The 17,276-nt window shown below is 56.5% G+C and overlaps 1 protein-coding gene across 1 annotated transcript in view; it reads left to right on the forward strand.

Moving 5' to 3' along the window:
- The first annotated feature begins 8,231 nt into the window (after nucleotides 1-8,231).
- The window catches only part of LOC114041647 (mucin-5AC-like), a 31,561-nt gene continuing 22,516 nt past the window's right edge, over nucleotides 8,232-17,276 (forward strand). The window contains exons 1-14 of the mRNA XM_027860203.1: nucleotides 8,232-8,244; nucleotides 8,402-8,666; nucleotides 9,244-9,358; nucleotides 10,246-10,336; nucleotides 10,503-10,612; nucleotides 10,758-10,971; nucleotides 11,089-11,214; nucleotides 11,995-12,112; nucleotides 12,676-12,814; nucleotides 13,750-13,860; nucleotides 14,288-14,357; nucleotides 14,502-14,639; nucleotides 14,726-14,890; nucleotides 17,132-17,226. Coding sequence (XP_027716004.1) covers nucleotides 8,232-8,244; nucleotides 8,402-8,666; nucleotides 9,244-9,358; nucleotides 10,246-10,336; nucleotides 10,503-10,612; nucleotides 10,758-10,971; nucleotides 11,089-11,214; nucleotides 11,995-12,112; nucleotides 12,676-12,814; nucleotides 13,750-13,860; nucleotides 14,288-14,357; nucleotides 14,502-14,639; nucleotides 14,726-14,890; nucleotides 17,132-17,226 — 1,770 coding nt within the window. The remainder of the gene's footprint in view (nucleotides 8,245-8,401; nucleotides 8,667-9,243; nucleotides 9,359-10,245; nucleotides 10,337-10,502; nucleotides 10,613-10,757; nucleotides 10,972-11,088; nucleotides 11,215-11,994; nucleotides 12,113-12,675; nucleotides 12,815-13,749; nucleotides 13,861-14,287; nucleotides 14,358-14,501; nucleotides 14,640-14,725; nucleotides 14,891-17,131; nucleotides 17,227-17,276) is intronic.

The following is a 17,276-nucleotide window of genomic DNA, read 5'->3' on the forward strand; positions in this document are numbered from 1 at the left end:
TTCCTTTTGAGCTCAAGCATAAGACTTCACATTGGTCCCTCTTCAATCTCACCCCATTAGATCCAGCCTAACAGACCACCCTGTCAAGATCTTTGTAAATCCCCCCAGCATCCCCTGTTCTAGCTCCGTCTCCCGCTTGGGGCCGTTCCCAGATGCGATGAGCCGCTTCACCCGAGCATCGGTAAAGATGTCACCCAGCCTGGGAGCGAGTGCGGCCCCGGCTTCCTCCTGGGGAGCTCTTTTCCCCAAACTGGTGCTGAATCCTTGACAGCTGCTCTGGCCGCCCAGCCAGCCTCGAAGCCACTTGAGTACGTTATCACCCAGCCCACGGTCCTCCTACTTTTTCTCAAGAATATTCATTCCTTCATTCAAAAAGCATTTATTGGGGCGGCAAGGTGGCGCAGTGGATAGAGCACCAGCCCTGGAGTCAGGACGACCCGAGTTCAAATCCCGTCTCAGACAGCTGACACTTACTAGCTGTGTGACCCTGGACAAGTCACTTAACCCCATTGTCTAGCAAAAAGAAAAAAGAGCATTTATTAAGCACCCACTACGTGCTAGCACCTTGCTACACACTGTGGACACAGAGACAAAAAATGAAACCTCTAAACTTTATCAAATGCTTTAGGTAGGCTTTAGCTAGGAAATCAGTCAATCAAGACACAATGACCAAGCATTGATAGTAAGCGTTGGGGACAAAAAGAGAATTCAAAAGCAATTCCCACTCCTGAGAAGCTTCTGATGCAATGGAGAGACAACATGCAAACAGGTGGGGACAAACAGAGTAGCTAGAAGGTAGCCTCAGAGAAGAAGACGTTAACATTGAGGGGGGCAGGGCACTGGAGAGGCCTCGTGCAGAAGGGGGGGCTTGAGCTGAACCTTGAAGGAGCGTTAGGAAGCTGAGGTGGAGATGAGGAGGGGGGTGCAAGAAATGAGGGAGCGTGCCCCGTTCCATCACTGCTTCCTTTTCCAGCTGTCACCATCCCTTTAATCACACCTGGTCCACTTAGGACGGAGCAGACACAGATTCCGTGACCAGGATTTTGACAGGTGTGTGTGCGCGTGTGTGCGTGTGTGTGCGCGTGCGTGAGTGCGTGCGCGCGTGTGTGTGTGTGTGCAGTTGGGCCTCGATGGCGTGTCCCTGGTTGGCACGATGGAAGAGTGGGAAGACATTAGTTCAGGGCTTGAGATGGCTCCTAGTTCTGTGACCTGGACAAGTCACTTCCTCACTGTCATATGGAGAGTCTAACCCTGAGCCACTGATCTCACTCATTCGCCTGGTGAGCAGAGTCTGCTGGAGACCCCTAGGGAGGACAGAAAGTCCATCGCTCCTGATTCAGGGAGGAAGCCCTTTGCCATTCCCAGATTTGGATACCTGTTGAGCCAGAGGCACAGGCCTCACCATCCTGGATTTTCTAGGACAGCCTCCATTAAGATGTGAATGTAAATCTCTTTCCAAACCTCATGAGCCATCACTGGGATGGCCATTCCCCTTGTCCCAGGCCACAAGCAAAGGACTCCAGAAGGAATGTGGCTTCCAATGGGGGATTCTGGCCAAAAGGAGAGACCCTTGGCCTGGAGAGACCCTTCTCCTCTGAAGGCTCATTGGGCCATGTCTCAGAGATCTAGGGCTGGAAGTAACTCTGAAGACAGTGGTGACTGACTTCTCTTTTATTGCTGAGGAAGCGGAAGTCACCCAAGAAAGCTAGGGGCTTGGGCGAAGGCACACAGGTAGTGAGTGGCAGACCTAGGTTTTCTGACTCCATAGCCATTTCTTTTCCCTTGGCACCATGGGTTCACAGGCCCACAGGGTGACCTTAGGCCACTCACTGAGCCTCTCCCAAGGTCAGGCACCCCAGGTCTCCATTGCCCAACCTGAAACGTCCAGTTGAAAGCAATCTGAAGGCTGGGAACCTCAGGGCTGGGCAGGCGGCCAGGACAGAGGGCCCCAGCCCTTTGTAGCCTGTGGACCACCACAGAGGACCACTAGGAGCTTCCCTGGGCAGGCATCTGCCAAAGGGAAAGAAGTTGTCCCACGTAACAAAGGGGCGTTGCCTGGAGACTATCAATGTTGCCCCAACTCTCCAGGGCTGTATTTGCTCCCATTCAACCCAGATCAAGCGGGCCCTGATAGTGACTCAGAGGCCAGCTCCTTGACCCCCAGGGCACTGGGCCAGCAGGCAGCAAGTCCAGGGACTCTTGGCAAACCCCTCGGGTCTGGGCCGTACCCCTGCCAGGAAGCCCCAGCAGTGCAGCCCTGAGTGCAGGAGAGAAGTCGGCGTTATGAACCTCACGAGGGTCCTGGGCATGAGCTGAGCTGTGTCCCAGGCTCAGTTGGGACTCCCCAGGCCTGCCCAGGGTGCTCTTGCCCCATGGAGTGGGGAGGTGCTCATCCCTTTGTCTCCTGCCCCTCTCCTGGCGCCCCCAGCAGGAAGCGGCTCTGGAGGTCCAGCTGCTAATGTAACCTCACCTCCCTTGGAGGCGCTGCCCATTAGAAACCCAGAGGGCAGGAGAAGACCACCACAGCTACAGGCCAGCCCTCAGTGTGCTTGGCTCAGGCCCAGCCCCGCAGCCCAGGAGCTCAGGAGGGGGACCTGGGAGGTCCCTGGGCCAACGCACCCTCAACCACGTCCCTCACAAGGGCTCCTCCAGGGACGGAGAACTCACCCAGTCAGTACTGTCATGGGAGTACTGAAGTAAGGCTGTGCCTCATCATCCCTGGTGCTGCCTTGTGGAGCCAGGTGGAGTCAGGATCATCCCCCCAAACCTCCACAGACTACACAGCTCTCATCTCCCTGAGTCTGATGATGCCTCCAGGTCCTTCCACAGATCCTTGTCCGGTCTGACCTCCAGACCCTCCTCCTAGTTGACCTGCCCTCTTCAAGACACCAGGAAATGGACTGTGGTGCCCAGAGCCGCGTCTGGGCCCCAGAGGGCTTTCATTGGGTGTTGCCTTACTCTTTGATGTGTGCCTCTATTAATGCAACCTATGATTGCATTAGATTTGGGTGCCACATCATGCCACTGATTGAGGGTCCACGATGACCCCCAGATCCTCTTCTCCAGAAGAACTAGAGTAGGGACATTCTGTACTGATTTAATTAAGCCCAAGGGTGAGATTACATGTATCCCGGATTCTATTTGGTCCAATATCACATGGCCCGTTGAGATAGGATTGGCTATTTGGAGCAAAGGCAGTGAGGTGGGATAGTTGATGGAGAATGAGATTTGGGCTCAGAAAGACCCAGGTTTGAATCCTGCTCCAGAGGGAAGTTCTATCCCCTCTCTGTGCCAATTTGTAAAAGGAAGGGATTGGGTGGCTGGCTTCATCCACTGGGCTGTGTTAGCCCTTACTGAGTCAGGCAAGGCAGGCCTTGCTCTTGGGTCTGGGAGGCGGCTGGAAATGAATTCTCTTTGGGTAATTTGGGCTTCATTGCGCTGTGTGAGAGTGTACGCTCCCCTTTTCCCTCAATCCTTGTGGAACATAAGCTCTCTGGGGCCAGGGAAGCCTTCGCTGTCTTGGCATCTCCAGCTCTCAGCTCAGGGCCTGGCACACGGGAGGTGTGCCTGCCCTCAGGGGGCATACAGTCTGGGACCAGAGCAGAGACCGTCCAGGAATGACTGGCCCAATGACGAGTTCAGTGGGGGCTGTGGGAGAGGGAGGTCTGGGGGAGGGTGTCTGGCAGAGGCCTCTTTGGGATGGAGAATCAGAGAAGGCTCCCCAGAGAAGGCCCCAGAACTGATTGAAGGCAGGGGTGCTTGGCCAAACGGGAGGGTGGCTGTTGGACGGGGACGGGGGTGATGGTGCAGTGCAGGGTGCCTTGTCTGTGGGACTGGGCCGAGGCAGCTCCCATAAGGAGTAGCTTTGGCGAGGCGCCAAGTCTTTGTTTCAAGGTCATGGTACTCACTACCGCATGGCGCCTCTGATTGAAGGACAGACTTATTCAAAGGCTTTGTTCATCTCGCAGGGAGGGCCGGTGGACACCTTGAGCCAAGTGTGGAGAGAGCAGCAGGAGGGAGGGTGGCCCACTGGGGACGGAGCAGCACAGAGGTTACTCACTCGCTGCCAGGCCCTTGTCTTCCCTTGGGGCTGAGGTGCTGAAGCCAAACCCCATCCCAGGAGAGCTGCGGGCCTCACTGCCCCTCCGGAGCTCCGCCATCTTGGGGTTTCACAGGCTTGCAATGGAGCAGGCCAGAGGCCCGTCTTCAGTCTTTGGGTCAGGCTGTCTGGATGAGGAGAAAACCAAATCTCTGGATGAGAGATGCTCCCCAGGCCGTACCACCGGTAGAGAGAGCAGGAAGGGGAAATGGAGGAGGGAGCCCCTCTGGTCTGCTTTGGACCCTCCTCCTAGTGTGCAAACATGCCCGGCCAGGTGCCCCCCCCCCAGGAGCATCCACTATTTACCAGAGGGAGGGGCAGAGTGGCAAGCCCCACCCTGGCCTCTCCCTCCCAGCTCATGAGCTGGGCTGGGGCAGAAGCCAGCTCCTGGGCCTACATAAGGCTCTTCCTGGGTCTCTGCCTTTGCAGAGGCCAGTGGAGCTCAGCCACCATGGGTGCCGGCCCGTGGCAAGCCCTGCCCCTCTGGGCCCTCCTCCTGTTTGCCTCCTCCTCCAGGCAGCAGCAGCAGCCAGGTAGGGTCCTCCCCGCTTAGGGCTATCTCCTCCTGGCTGGTCAGCCTCACAACCTGGAGGGACATGTCTCCTCTGGGAGATGTCTCTCCAACCCTTGCTCCTTTCCACTTCTCAGAGAGGCACCAGTGATGGGCCAGCCATCTGCCCAGGTGATCCTTCAGGACACCCTTGTCAGCTCCATCATGACCCCACGACCCCATGGCAAGCATGGGTCCCGAGGCTGGGCATGCCAGGCTAACTAGGGCTCCCCAGGTGGTCTCAGGGAGCTGGCAGGCTTCTCCCTGGCAGGCTTCCCTCCAAGACTCCCCCAGGATGGGGAGGATGGAGGGCTGGGTTGAGTGTGGGATGGGAGGCCCACACCAGCACGGCCGAGGCTCCATCTCTATCCCAGTGTTTCTGGGTAGGAACCAGGCCCCCAGGGAGTGGCAAGGCTGGATATCTGGGTCCCCCCACCCCTTCCTTCCTGCTGATTTCTTCTATGCCTGGGGAGTGTCCACAGCCCCTTAGACTGAGAGCCAGAAGGGGCCCACCCTGCCTCCACCATACCCCCTCAGATGAGGGTTTCTGCCCCTTGGGAAGGTAGATTCCCAAAGCTGATCAAGCTCTGATGTTCATAGACTCCTCGTGTGTGCGTACGTGTAATATATATGCTGTGTGTGCATGTGTGTGTGTTACCTGTGGCAAACAGCCCTCACTCATCAGCAGAATGCCCTTGGCTCAGCAGATCATACCTTAGGGTCACTTCCACTGCCCACTGTCAGTGTTCTCTTTGCACCCCAGCCTAGGTGCTCTGGGTGGCCCTTTGGGTCCTCCTATCTGGGCTTGCTCTTGCCCAGCCCCCAGATCTATCGCCTCTGATGGCCCAGGGTCCAGCCCCTTGGGTTCTGCTCTCTACCCATCCCAAGTGACAGCTGTCCAGTCCCCTCAAGAGTCCAATCTTTGCGACAGCCCCCTGGTTCTCTCCTCTGAATGGAGGCCTTCTGGAGACATTGGCTCTACTCTCTTGAGCTAAGCCAAAGGGATGCTCTTCCCCAGGATTCCAGGCCCTGGAGGAGCTGAGCCCAGGGCCACAGTGGGACTTGCTGGTTCCTCTCCAATCAGACCATATAGGCGCCCACCCGCTCTTGCAGTGACTTCCAACAGGCCGGAATGCCGGGCATTCCTCCCTTACTGCCCCTACTTTGGGTGCTCAGCATCCTTTCATGGACTAGCTGGTGGGGGCTGAGGGTGCCCATCTTGGTCCTGGCACTGCCTCCCTGGGCAGTGTCCCTCCCTCCTGGGCCAGAATTAGTCCTGACTCAGGCCCTGTACCAACCCTCCTTGACTCCTAGGCCGTGGTAGCTAAGCACCATCTCTTTCCTGGGGCCCAGGCAGCTCCTGCCCCAGACAGGTCACCATCCTTGTCAGGAATGCGGCAGGACTGGGTCAATGGGATGGAAGGAGAAAGACTGGCAGGGAGGGAGACCACACATGTGCCTGGCTCCAAAAGACCCCAGGGAGGCAGGGCTCAATTTCTCCTCCTGAAACTGAGAGGTTTCTCTGCTCTGTGGCACCAGGGGTGGGAGCAATGATGGTGTGGCATTGAAGGGGGGAGAAGTTGCAGAGTCAGACTGTCCCAGCCTGGGCAGGTGGTAAGCTCCCCATCCCTGGGAAGTCTCTAAGCAGGGACTGGATGGCCCCTCATCAGGAATGTGGAATGATCAGACCTGGGTTTGAATCCCACTCTCTCATTATACTTGGGACCTGCCATGTTCTGGCTCAGTTTCCTTATCTGAAAAATGTCAGGTTGCCCTAGATGACCTCTGCTCTTTCTGGCCTTCAAGGTCCCCTCTGAACCTCTCAGAGCTGCTGGGACTCTGCCTGGCTGGCCGTGCACCCCAGCGTGTCAGGGGAACAAGCCCAGAACCCCCGGGGACCAGAGGCCAGCCCGTGGCTTGGTCCATGTGGCAAGAGTTCCACCAAGGCAGGAGAGGCTGTGAGCCTGTGCCTCTGGTCAGCACGGGCTTATCGACAGTGCTTCAAGGTTTGCAAAGCAGGGAAGAGAAGGCAAAGGGCATAAGCATTTATTAAGCACCTACTGTGTGCCAGGCACTGGGCTAAGCACTTTACAAATGGTGTCTTCATTTGATCTCACTCTAAGGATGGACTTTAGAACATAGAACACAAAAGACAGTCAGACCTGGGAGGGGCCCAAGCACATAGAACATGGACTGTCAGAGCCAAGAACCTAAGAACACAGAATACGGAATGTCAGAGCTGGGAAGGACCTTAGAACGTAGAACATAGTGAGGGAAGGCCTGTCCAGGAGCAGGTGAGAGGTCTGTGGCCGAGCTGGGATCTAACCTGACGTCGGCCCATTGTGGAGGCTCGAGAGGGCCAGGATCCCAGCACACTCATTTCTGGACCCCCGTTTTTCACAGGCCCAACGGTTCATGCCCTCTTCAGGCCAGCCTGGCACAGAGCAGCCTCTGCCCTAGTGGGGGTTGGCCTAGGGGAGCCGCTGGCCTTTCTTGCCCCTCTGTGGCTCTCACTGCATGTTTCCAGGGTGGGCCCTGGCCCATGGGGATCAATGCCATGGCCTCTCTGAGCCAGTCCAATGATGGCTCGGGCTGGGTGGCCCGGGGAAGGAGTCTTGGAGTTCATGTGAAGACAAGCTTCTTCTGGAAACTCTGCTGCTCAGGCCACGTGCAGCCACGGTCAAGCCACTGCCTCCAGGCCACAGCTTCCCTTCTGTCTGAGGAGGGTGCTGGGCTAGACGACTCCTAAGATCCCCTCCTGTCCCCACGAGGACCCCACTGAGGGAAAGTGCCTTGTTTCTTTGGGCTTCAGGGCAGGCTCAGCAGGGTGCATCAGAAGTTATGTGCGACTACCACACCGCTCTTTAGGAGCAGGACGAGGAGTGACCAGGGGATCTCTGCAGGCTGGGCCCGGTCTGTGGGACCCAGCTCCCCTCCCTCCACTGCCTGCTGCCTGGGCGTGGGGGAGGGAGGCCAGGAGGGAGGCCATGGAGCCTCAGCTGCCCCATCTGGGGAGAGGGAGTCAAAGAACTACAGCAGGCAGCGTCCAAGCCCAGCCCCTCTGAGCTGCCTTGGGGCAGTAGTCTGTGCTGGGCCCCCTTAGCAGGGCTCGGGAGACCCTTAAAGTGATTCCAGGCCAGCTGAGTGTATGCCCTGAGGCTCCAGGATGAGCTGAGGGGGCTTGTGTAGACCCAGAAGCTGCCAGAGATGTCAGCAGGAGGCCTGTCTGTTGTGGGAGCCAATACCACCCTCACATGTGGCACATGTGTGTGATGTGTGATGTGCGTGTATGTGCATGCGTGTGCCCATGGGGGGAGCCTGTGGCACCCAGGCAGACAAGGGCTCTCTCTCCCCAGCATCCTCAGGCAGCCTGCTCCGAATCACCGTGCCAGTGACGACCACCCTCTTGCCCATAAAGAGTGAGTGTGGGCCCCGGAGGCAGGGTCCGTTTGGTGGGCTGGTCCCTGAGTGTGGCTCGGGTGTCCTGGCCAAGAAGGCCCCTGCAACCCCAAATCCAGAGGCTGGGGGTCTCTGCTCTTACACTCCCTCCAACGGCCTTCTGCCCTACGGGGCCCCCAGAGCATGAGACAGACCGGTGCCCTGCGGGTTGGGGACAGGAGGGAGTCGGAGCAATTGAGAGACCTTGGGCAAGTCCCTGCCCCGGCCTCAGCCTCCTCCCCCACACAAAGGGGGCAGCTATTCCCTGTGATGGGCGTCAGGGCCAGGGCCTCATGCCTGCGTGGGCCCCACAGCTTACAAGCTTTCGCACAACGGCCGAGTGTGCAGCACGTGGGGCAGCTTCCACTACAAGACTTTCGACGGGGACGTCTTCCACTTTCCTGGCCTCTGCAATTACGTCTTCTCCTCCCACTGCAAGTCGGCCTACGAAGACTTCAACATTCAAATGCGGCGCTCGCCAGGGCCCAATGCCACCACGACCGTAAGCCACATCACCCTGAAGCTCGAAGGGACCATAGTGGAAATGAGTCCGGATGCCATCCTGGTCAACGGCAAACTGTGAGTGTGGCCTCGTGTGGGGCTCCTTCCCTTTGAGGCCCCAGGGCAGAGGAAAGAGGGAAGGGGGCCTGGCAACCCCACCACCCCTGCAGAGGGAAGAGGGCCCTCCCTGCAGAGGGAAGAGGGCTGCCCTCCACCTTCTCCCAGGCAGAGACCCAGCTCCATCACCACCTAGTTCTGTGGCTTTGGGCGAGCCCCCTCCTCCTCCCAGCCTTGGCTTCTGGTCAGATCAGATGCCCTCTAGGTGCCCTTTCCCCTCACTTGGCCTCAGTTTCCTCATCTGTAAAATAACAAGGTTGGGCTAGTTGATCTCTAAGGCCTGGTCTAGCCCCTGAAAGAGGTAAATAAGGTGGGGGAGCGGCAAATGCAGAAGGAGAGCCAGACCACAGCCCAGCTTGAAATGTCCCTCCCTGTAGTCGTGGAGCCTCTCTCCATGTCTGCCCCAGCCATGGGTCTGCAGGCTCCAGCTGGCAGAGGGCAGCTCATGAGAAGGCTTAGCCTGGGCTCCTTCTCACTGGGGGTCCAGTCCTTCCCCACCCCTGTCTCTTACCTCCTGAAGATCATGCTTTCTCTACAGGGTTCAGCTGCCTTTCAGCCAATCCGGCATCCTGATCGAGAAGAGCAGCGCCTATGTGAAGGTCATGGCCAAGCTGGGCCTCGAATTCATGTGGAACCAAGATGACGGGCTCTTGGTAAGGGCACCCTCCTGCCAGCCATGCTGCTGATGTCAGGGGCCCTCCTCACAGGCGGGGGTTCCTCTTGTCTGGACCTGCCTCATTTAGAGAGGAGCGATTTACTGGAATGGTGCCCTTGGGGGCGTGGAGGGAAGCGAGGAGATGAGGTGGATCATCCAGACAAGGGCAGCTCTGTGCTAGGGAAGGGTGTGGACACAGTGGAGGACAGGTTAGAGGATGTGGGGAGGTGGAGCCTGGAAAAGACAAGGCTGGGACACAGGAGAGCTGCCTTGGGGTACATGTGGGAGAGGGATTATCCTTGTTCTGCTCAGCCCCAGAGGGCAGAACCAGGGTCCATGCTGAAAAGGACCCAGGAGGCCTAGATTTAGGCTTATTAGAAGGCAAAACTTTCAGTCACCACCTCCACGTGGAAGGGTGAGGTGGGGAGGGGAGCTCCTCCCCTTTGGAGGCTTTCCCACAGAGGGGACAGATACCCACTTGTCAGGGAGAGTGTGGAGTGGTGCTCGGGCAGCTGGGTTTGGCTGGAGGCCACTGGGTTCCCTGTGGCTCATCCTCGTGACAGAGCCCTGGGGAGCTTGTCTGAGGGATGTGATTGGGAGGCTGATGAAGGCTGGGCTCCTACCCCAGAAGATTTGGTGGGCAGAGCCCACCCAGGGTGGGAGGTTCTGGCCCTAAAGCTGGCCCTGACTCCCATGAGGAAGCCGCGTCAACTCCTTCCAGCCCTCTGGTGGGTCCAGACCCCTGGGGCCTTGGGCTCCCTCTTCAGAAAGGGCTTCTTGTCCAGCCTCTCATTCTACTATGGCTCACCTCTCAGGGAGGCCGGGCCACGGCAGGACGCCCTGGGTCTTAGCCCTGCCTGCATCCTTCATCTCCTTTCGTTGTAGCTGGAACTAGATGCTAAGTATGCCAATCAGACCTGTGGCCTCTGCGGGGATTTCAACGGTATCCCCACCTACAGCGAGTTCTTCTCCAACAGTAAGGAAGCCTCCAGGACCCAAGGCCTCTGTTTCTGGGGCTCCAGGGAGGGATGGGGAGGAGGGAGGACTACATCCTTTCTCCCCCTCCTCGCCCTTCTCCAGTGGGTGGTGCTCAGGGTTATACTCTGTGGAAACCGAGGCTGAGCACTGCTTGCTTCCTATAGACATCAGACTGACAGCAGTCCAGTTTGGTAATATGCAGAAGATGGATGGGCCCACAGAGCAATGCCAGGACCCCCTGCCAACAGCCCTGCACAACTGCACAGCTGCCTTTGTAAGACCACCCTCATCAGAGGGACGCACCCCTCTCGTGGTCCATCCCCGGGCTCCTTTGGGACAGATGAGGGAGGGACCGGCTGGTGAGCAGGGCAGAAAAGGATGGTGTTCTCACCAGCAGGGCTGGCTTCCTGTTTCCCCAGGATATATGTGAGACCACCCTCAACAGTACCCCCTTCTTCACCTGCCGTACCCTGGTAGATGTCAGCAGCTACGTGGAGGCCTGCCGCCAAGACGCATGCCTCTGTGACGAAGGCCAGCACACCTCCTGTATCTGCAGCACCCTCACAGAGTATTCCCGGCAGTGCGCCCATGCTGGCGGGCAGCCCATGAACTGGAGGGCCCCAGACCTGTGCCGTGAGTAGCTCTCCCCCCAGCCCCAAGGCCCGGGAGCCCTTACGCCCAACCGTCCCTGGCCCCTCAGGAAGGGCATTCAGCTGAGGACCTTCTGTCTCCTCTTATGTCTTGTTCCAGCCAAGACCTGCCACTTGAATATGCAATACCACGAGTGCGGCTCCCCCTGTGTGGACACCTGCTCCAACCCCGAGCAGTCAGCAGTCTGTGAAGAACACTGCATGGACGGCTGCTTCTGTCCCCCAGGTGAGTGCCTGTCACCTCCACCGCCTCCCCTGCACACAGACAATACCGAGGACCTCATTGTCCTGCGCCGAAGAAAGCGTGAGTCTGCTTATGCAGTGCTGCGGCAGGGCCAAAGCTGGCAGTGGTCTATGGGGCACAGGGCCATCTGCCCCTGTGCTGGGGCGAGGTGTGGGGGCCATCCTGCCCTGAGGAGATCATCGTCTCTTCAGAAAGAATCTTGAGTCCGACCCATGCCTGGCCAAGAATCCCCTCTCCAGTGTTCCTGACAAATGCTTGTGCAGCTTTCGCTCAGAGCTCTCCAAGGTGGGAGCCCCCACCCCCACCTCCTGAGGCAGCCCCTCCTACGCTAGGACAACTCACTTTGTGTCAAAATTTTCCCTGATGTTTGATTCACTTTAACTTTGTTTAGGAGATGTGTGTGCGTGCGCACGCGCGCGTGCACACACACACACACACACACACACACACAGAGACAGAGACACAGAGACAGAGAGACAGAGCATTGATTGAGTGCTTACGAATGGTATGAGTGATGTTGTGGTCACCTTCCTTATGTCCTGCTCCTGAATGGGTCAGCAGTTCCACAGAATTGAGCCACAAAGGGTATCTGAGGGGCAGCGGCCCCCGACTTCCATCCCACCGGCCTCGAGGAAAGGACAGGGTGCTGGACGCAGGCTGGGCGTATCTGGGGCCCCTTTGTCCCTGCTGAGGGGCGAGGAGGAGGGGCCGGGCAGCAGAGCACCAAGGCTCCAAAGCAGTCTCTCTCTCGGCTTGTTTTAGGAACCGTCTTTGATGACATCGGCAGCCAAGGCTGTGTCCCAGTGAGTCAGTGCTTCTGTGTGCACAACGGACAATCCTATGCCCCCGGAGCCTTCCGCTCCACCGAATGCACCAACTGGTGAGTGAGCGAGTGTGTTCTGGGCAGTAGCTGCCCACGGTCACAGGGAAGTTCACTGAAGTGGGAGTCTAGAGACTTGAGTTCAACTTCCACCATCGACATTGACCAGCCTTGCAACCATGGGCAAGTCCCTCCACCCCCAGCATCTCCATGGATTCAGAGATGGCAGGGCCTCTGGTGGCTTCTGGTCCACCCGACCAGCAACCACCAGAGTCAAGGTTGGAACTCCACCCTCTGATTCCAAATCCAACACTCTTTTTTGCCCCTGCCTTACCTCCACTTCCCCATCTGTAAAATGAGGACAGCCAGGCTTGCTCTGGAGAGGCACGTGCTCAGAGATCCTTTGAGCACTTTGGACCCGAGAGGCTCCCAGCTGTGATCAGTGTGACCCCAGAGCTGGCGGGGCTCAGGCTTTCCAGGGCCGCGGCTGTCTGCTCTGAGCTCCCCAAAGGCTGCACGGGCTCCACCGAGAAGGTCCCTGGGGATGGTCCTTTGGGGGGAGATGGCAATGCTCCCTCCCTTCAGGTGCGTTGGGCTCCTGAAAGTCTCCCTTGTCTTTCTAGCACCTGCTCTGGAGGTCAGTGGAGCTGCCAGGATCTCCCCTGCCCCGGTACCTGCTCCGTGACTGGTGGCTCCCACTTCTCCACCTTTGATGAGAAGCATTACACAGTCCACGGGGACTGCAGCTATGTCCTGGTCAAGGTAAAGACCCCCACCCCCAACACCAGGAGCAACTTCAGGAAGAGGGGGCTAAGGTGGGGTGGAATAGGGCAGGGCAAGCACCCTTGGCACCATCCAGAGGCCTGGGGGGTAAGGGAGGAGACTGCTGTGTGGAGCTCAGGGGGCCTCAGAAAGGCGAGCTCCTCCCTTGTCTCTCTGGGACACTCCTCACTGCCAAAATGAAGGGCCCAGATTCTGGTCTCCAGGGCTGTCTTGCGTCCTGGGCTTCTGTGAGGGAGAGACGTTAGGAAGGATGGCTGGCCTGTCCAAATCGCCCGTGATACTGAGCTGGGAGCAGTAGCTAAAATGCTGGGTGACTAAGTCAGGGCCCCCAGGGATCTGAACAAACTCCAGCCTGGGCTGAATCTAGAAAGGTGGGAAATGTAAAGTCTGGCACGGATTCAAGTAATCAACCTCACAAGCACAGGATGGGGATGCACACACCACTAGATAGCAACTTATCTGAAAAGTGTCTGGGGCATAAGTGAATTCCTTAGAGCTGCACCCCCGCACCCAAGCTGGGACACTCTCAAAGGAAGTATCCCACAGCACACGGGAAGCTCTCCCTCCCCCTTGTCCCGATTCCACCTGGAGCCCATGTGGACTCCAGGAGGGAGTTCCCAAGAACTCCCTCTTCTCTCCTGGAGCTTCATCCCTAGACAAGTTGAGGTCTGCTTTGTCTAAGGCATAAGAGTTGGACCCAACTGCATTGGAGGCACCTAAGACAGTTTCTGCTCAGAAACCTCGCATGGCAGTGCTAATTTGGGACACGAGGCATCCCCTGTGGTTGACTGGGGTCAGGAAAGTGGGATCAGAGGCCAGCCTCTGGCCAGCTCTCTCCAGCCCAGCCTCACTGCCCAGGGCCTATGTACCAAGGGATTTTCACAGGCTGTTCTGGGGGCCTTTCCATTCTGCAGCCCTGTGATGACAAGGCCTTCACTGTCCTGGCGGAGCTCCGCAAGTGTGGACTAACTGACAGTGAGACCTGCCTCAAAAGTGTGTCCCTCAGCATCAGTGGTGGACAGACAGTAAGTGTACCCCAAGCCGAGGAGAGGAGATGAGGGGTGAGGATGAGGAAGGAAGTGCATATGCACTGCTCTGGGGGAGTGAGGCCCCCAAACCTGCTCTCAAGGAGCAAGGGCTGGGCCCTGGGTATCTTTAACATTCATTCCTGTGGCCTCCAGTGGTTTCAGTGATTGCCCCAAGGTTGACTTCTCCTTCCATGATCAGTTTAATCAATCAATCAACCATCAGCGTTTATTTAGCACCTTCCCTGTGTCAACCAATGTGCTGAGAGGCTGACTGGAGACCCCTGGACAGGGGAGGCTCTCCTGGTCTGGGGAGGTTCCCATCTGAAGGGTTTTATCCAGAACCCCATGCAGAAAGAGAGCCATGTGTCTGCCAGACCCCACGGCCATCTCTTACCACCATGTCCCTGCTCCCTTTCCTGCCCAGGTGATCGTGGTCAAGTCCACTGGGGAGGTGTTTGTGAATTCTATTTATAGCCAGCTGCCTGTCTCAGCAGGTGAGTGAAGTTTCATCCCCTTAGTTCTCCCAGCAGCTTCTCAGGAGAGCAGGGCCATGACTCTCATGGCATAGGAGAGTGTGGGTGGATGGCTGGCTGAGGAGCTTCCCCTGGTCCCATGCTGACCATGCCTTCTGTCCACAGGCAATGCCACCCTCTTCAGGCCTTCGTCCTCCTTCATCATTGCTCAGACCACCCTGGGTCTGCAGCTGACCATCCAGCTCATCCCTATCATGCAAGTCTTTGTAAGACTGGAGCCATCCCTGCGGGGGCTGACCTGCGGTAGGTAGAGGATAAACTCCCCTCAGTCCTTCCTGATGGCCCTGGAAGATGGATGGCCTCATCCTCACTGGGCTCGCTCCTTCCAGGTCTCTGTGGGAATTTCAACAGCATCCAGGCTGATGATTTCAAGACCATGAGTGGGGTGGTAGAAGGCACGGCTGCAGCCTTTGTCAACACCTACAAGACACAAGCCAACTGTCCCAATATCAAGAATCACTTTGAGGACCCATGCACACTCAGTGTGGAGAATGGTAAGTGGGCTTTGCAGGGGTGGGGGTGGGGGTGGGGGTGGGGGTGGGGTGGGGGGAACCTGTATTGCCCAACACTCAGACCTCACCCTGGGGAGAAGCTGGGGGATGGGGAAAGGGACCAGCTCTCCATTGGTACTGGGAGCTCACAGGTGATGAAACTACCCCTATCAGTGTGGGTGGGCTCCTTTTTGGTGACACTGAAAGCCCTGAGGGTCCCTAAGAGCCTTGCCCAGGGTGATCCAGTCAGCATGGGTCAGAGGCAGAGCTTGAATTCAGTTCTTCTTGGCACCAGCATCAGCCTTCTCCCCTTGCACTAGGCTGCCGATTCCTGAAATACTGCCAGGCTGTCCATTGTACCTGCATGCAGGCCTGGGGGGCTGGTTATTTCACTGAACCACAAACTCTCAGGGCAAGCAGGGCCCTCATAGATGTCAACCCCCTCCTCACACCCTGTCTGAGAGAGGACACTGAGGGAGCCCAAAGAGGGAGTGTGGCTAGGGTCACTCAGCGAGTCAGTGGGGAAGTGGGATGAGAGCCTAGCCCAAAGCCTTCTCTTGGAGCTCCCCTAAGTCTAGCTGATTTGTAAGACTGGGGTCCTATACATTGGGCATGTGATGTACATATATGATCCTCCCAGGACTTAGCATGTTCACAGAAAATTAAGAGCAATGGGTCAGGGAAGAATCCAGGGATCAGGAAGAAAGATTTCTTTAAAAATAACAAACATTGAATAGGGGAAAATGTAATGTCTTATACTTGGTTTTAAAAAAAACTTAACTTACAATAAGACTAAGAATGAGTGACTAAATAGCAGCTCATCTGAAAAAGATCTGAGAGACAGTGGACCCCCAAGCTCAATGTGTGCCCCTAGGGCAGTGTGATGCTGCCCTCTTGCTCTGTGCCCAGGGGCAGAGCCTCTGGGAACTGGGAGGTGGCAGGCCTTCCATTCTCCACCTGGGCCAGAACCTGTTGAGAGCTAGTTTTTATTTTTTTTAAAAAATTTTTGTTGTTGTTGTTTTTAACATTTATTAATTTATTTATTTTTAGTTTTCAACATTCACTTCCACAAGATTTTGAGTTCTAAATTTTCTCCCCATCTCACCCTTCCCCCCACCCCAAGATGGCGTTCTGAATTACCCCTTCTGAATACCCCTTCCCCTAATCTGCCCTCCCTTCTATCTCTCCCCACCCCCTTATCCCCTTCTCCTTTTATTTTCCTGTAGGGCAGGATAGATTTCTATACCCCATTGCCTGTATATTTTATTTCCCAGTTGCATGTGAAAACAATTTTTAACATTTGTTTTTAAAACTTTGGGTTCCAAATTTTCTCCCTTTCTCCCTCCCTACCCACCCTCATTGAGGAGGCAAACAACTTGATACAGGTTATTCATGTGTAGCCATGCAAAACACTTCCATAGCAGTCATGCTGTGGAAAACTAAGTATATTTCCCTTCATCCTATCCTGTCCCCTGTTTATTCTATTCTCTCCTTTGACCCTGTCCCACCTCAGAAGTATTCACTTCTGATTACCTCCTCCCCCAAGATGCACTCCCTTCTATCATCCCCCCCTCCTGGGGAGCTAGTTTTTGAACCCAAGTATAAAGATCAACACTTCTTCCCAATACCAAGTGAATGTCCAGGAATCTTTCTGCCCAGTCTCTGGATTCATGTCTGGTCACATCAGCCCCCTCATCTGGAGGTCTGGATCCAGCTATGAGGGCCACAGTTTAGGAAACACACTAATGAGCTGGACAATGTCTTGGGGGGGGATGAGCACGCTGGGGAGGGGTCTCAAATTCATGGGATTTCAGGATCACTTAAAGGAACTGGGGGCATTTAGGCTGTGGGAGAGAAGAGCCAGGGTACATGTGAGTGCTGTCTGCATGTTTGTGAAAGACTATCTTGTGGGGGAGGTATCAGCCTTGTTCTGCTCAGCCCCAGATGGGCTATACCATCAGGGGCCACTCCGGAACAATGGGGGAAGCTGCAAAGCGGGGTCAGAATGAACTGCTGAGGTGGGAGAGCTGTCCCAGCATGGAAAGGGCTTCCTGGGGAGGGTCTCATAGAAGCCTGGGTTAGGGACAGTGTACAGGGATTCTCAGGCAGGTATAGGCTTCATGAGATGCCTCTGGCATGGATCCTGGGATCCTGGGGCTTGCATGGGTACATACTCTTGGGAGGCTTGAGGGATTTGTGAGCTGCAGCCCCCAACAAAAAGCGCCCTGTCCTTTTTGTCTGCAGAGAAGTACGCACAGCACTGGTGTGGCCTGCTTACGGACCCACAGGGACTCTTTGCCAAGTGCCATGCAGTGGTCAGCCCTGCGCTTTACCATTCGGTAACTACCTGCCAGGCATCTTTGGGCTTCAGAGGAAAGGGAGGAGGACA

The sequence above is a fragment of the Vombatus ursinus genome, unplaced genomic scaffold (assembly GCF_900497805.2).
Source record: "Vombatus ursinus unplaced genomic scaffold, bare-nosed wombat genome assembly UNPS02014176.1, whole genome shotgun sequence".
Classification (NCBI taxonomy): Eukaryota; Metazoa; Chordata; class Mammalia; order Diprotodontia; family Vombatidae; genus Vombatus; species Vombatus ursinus.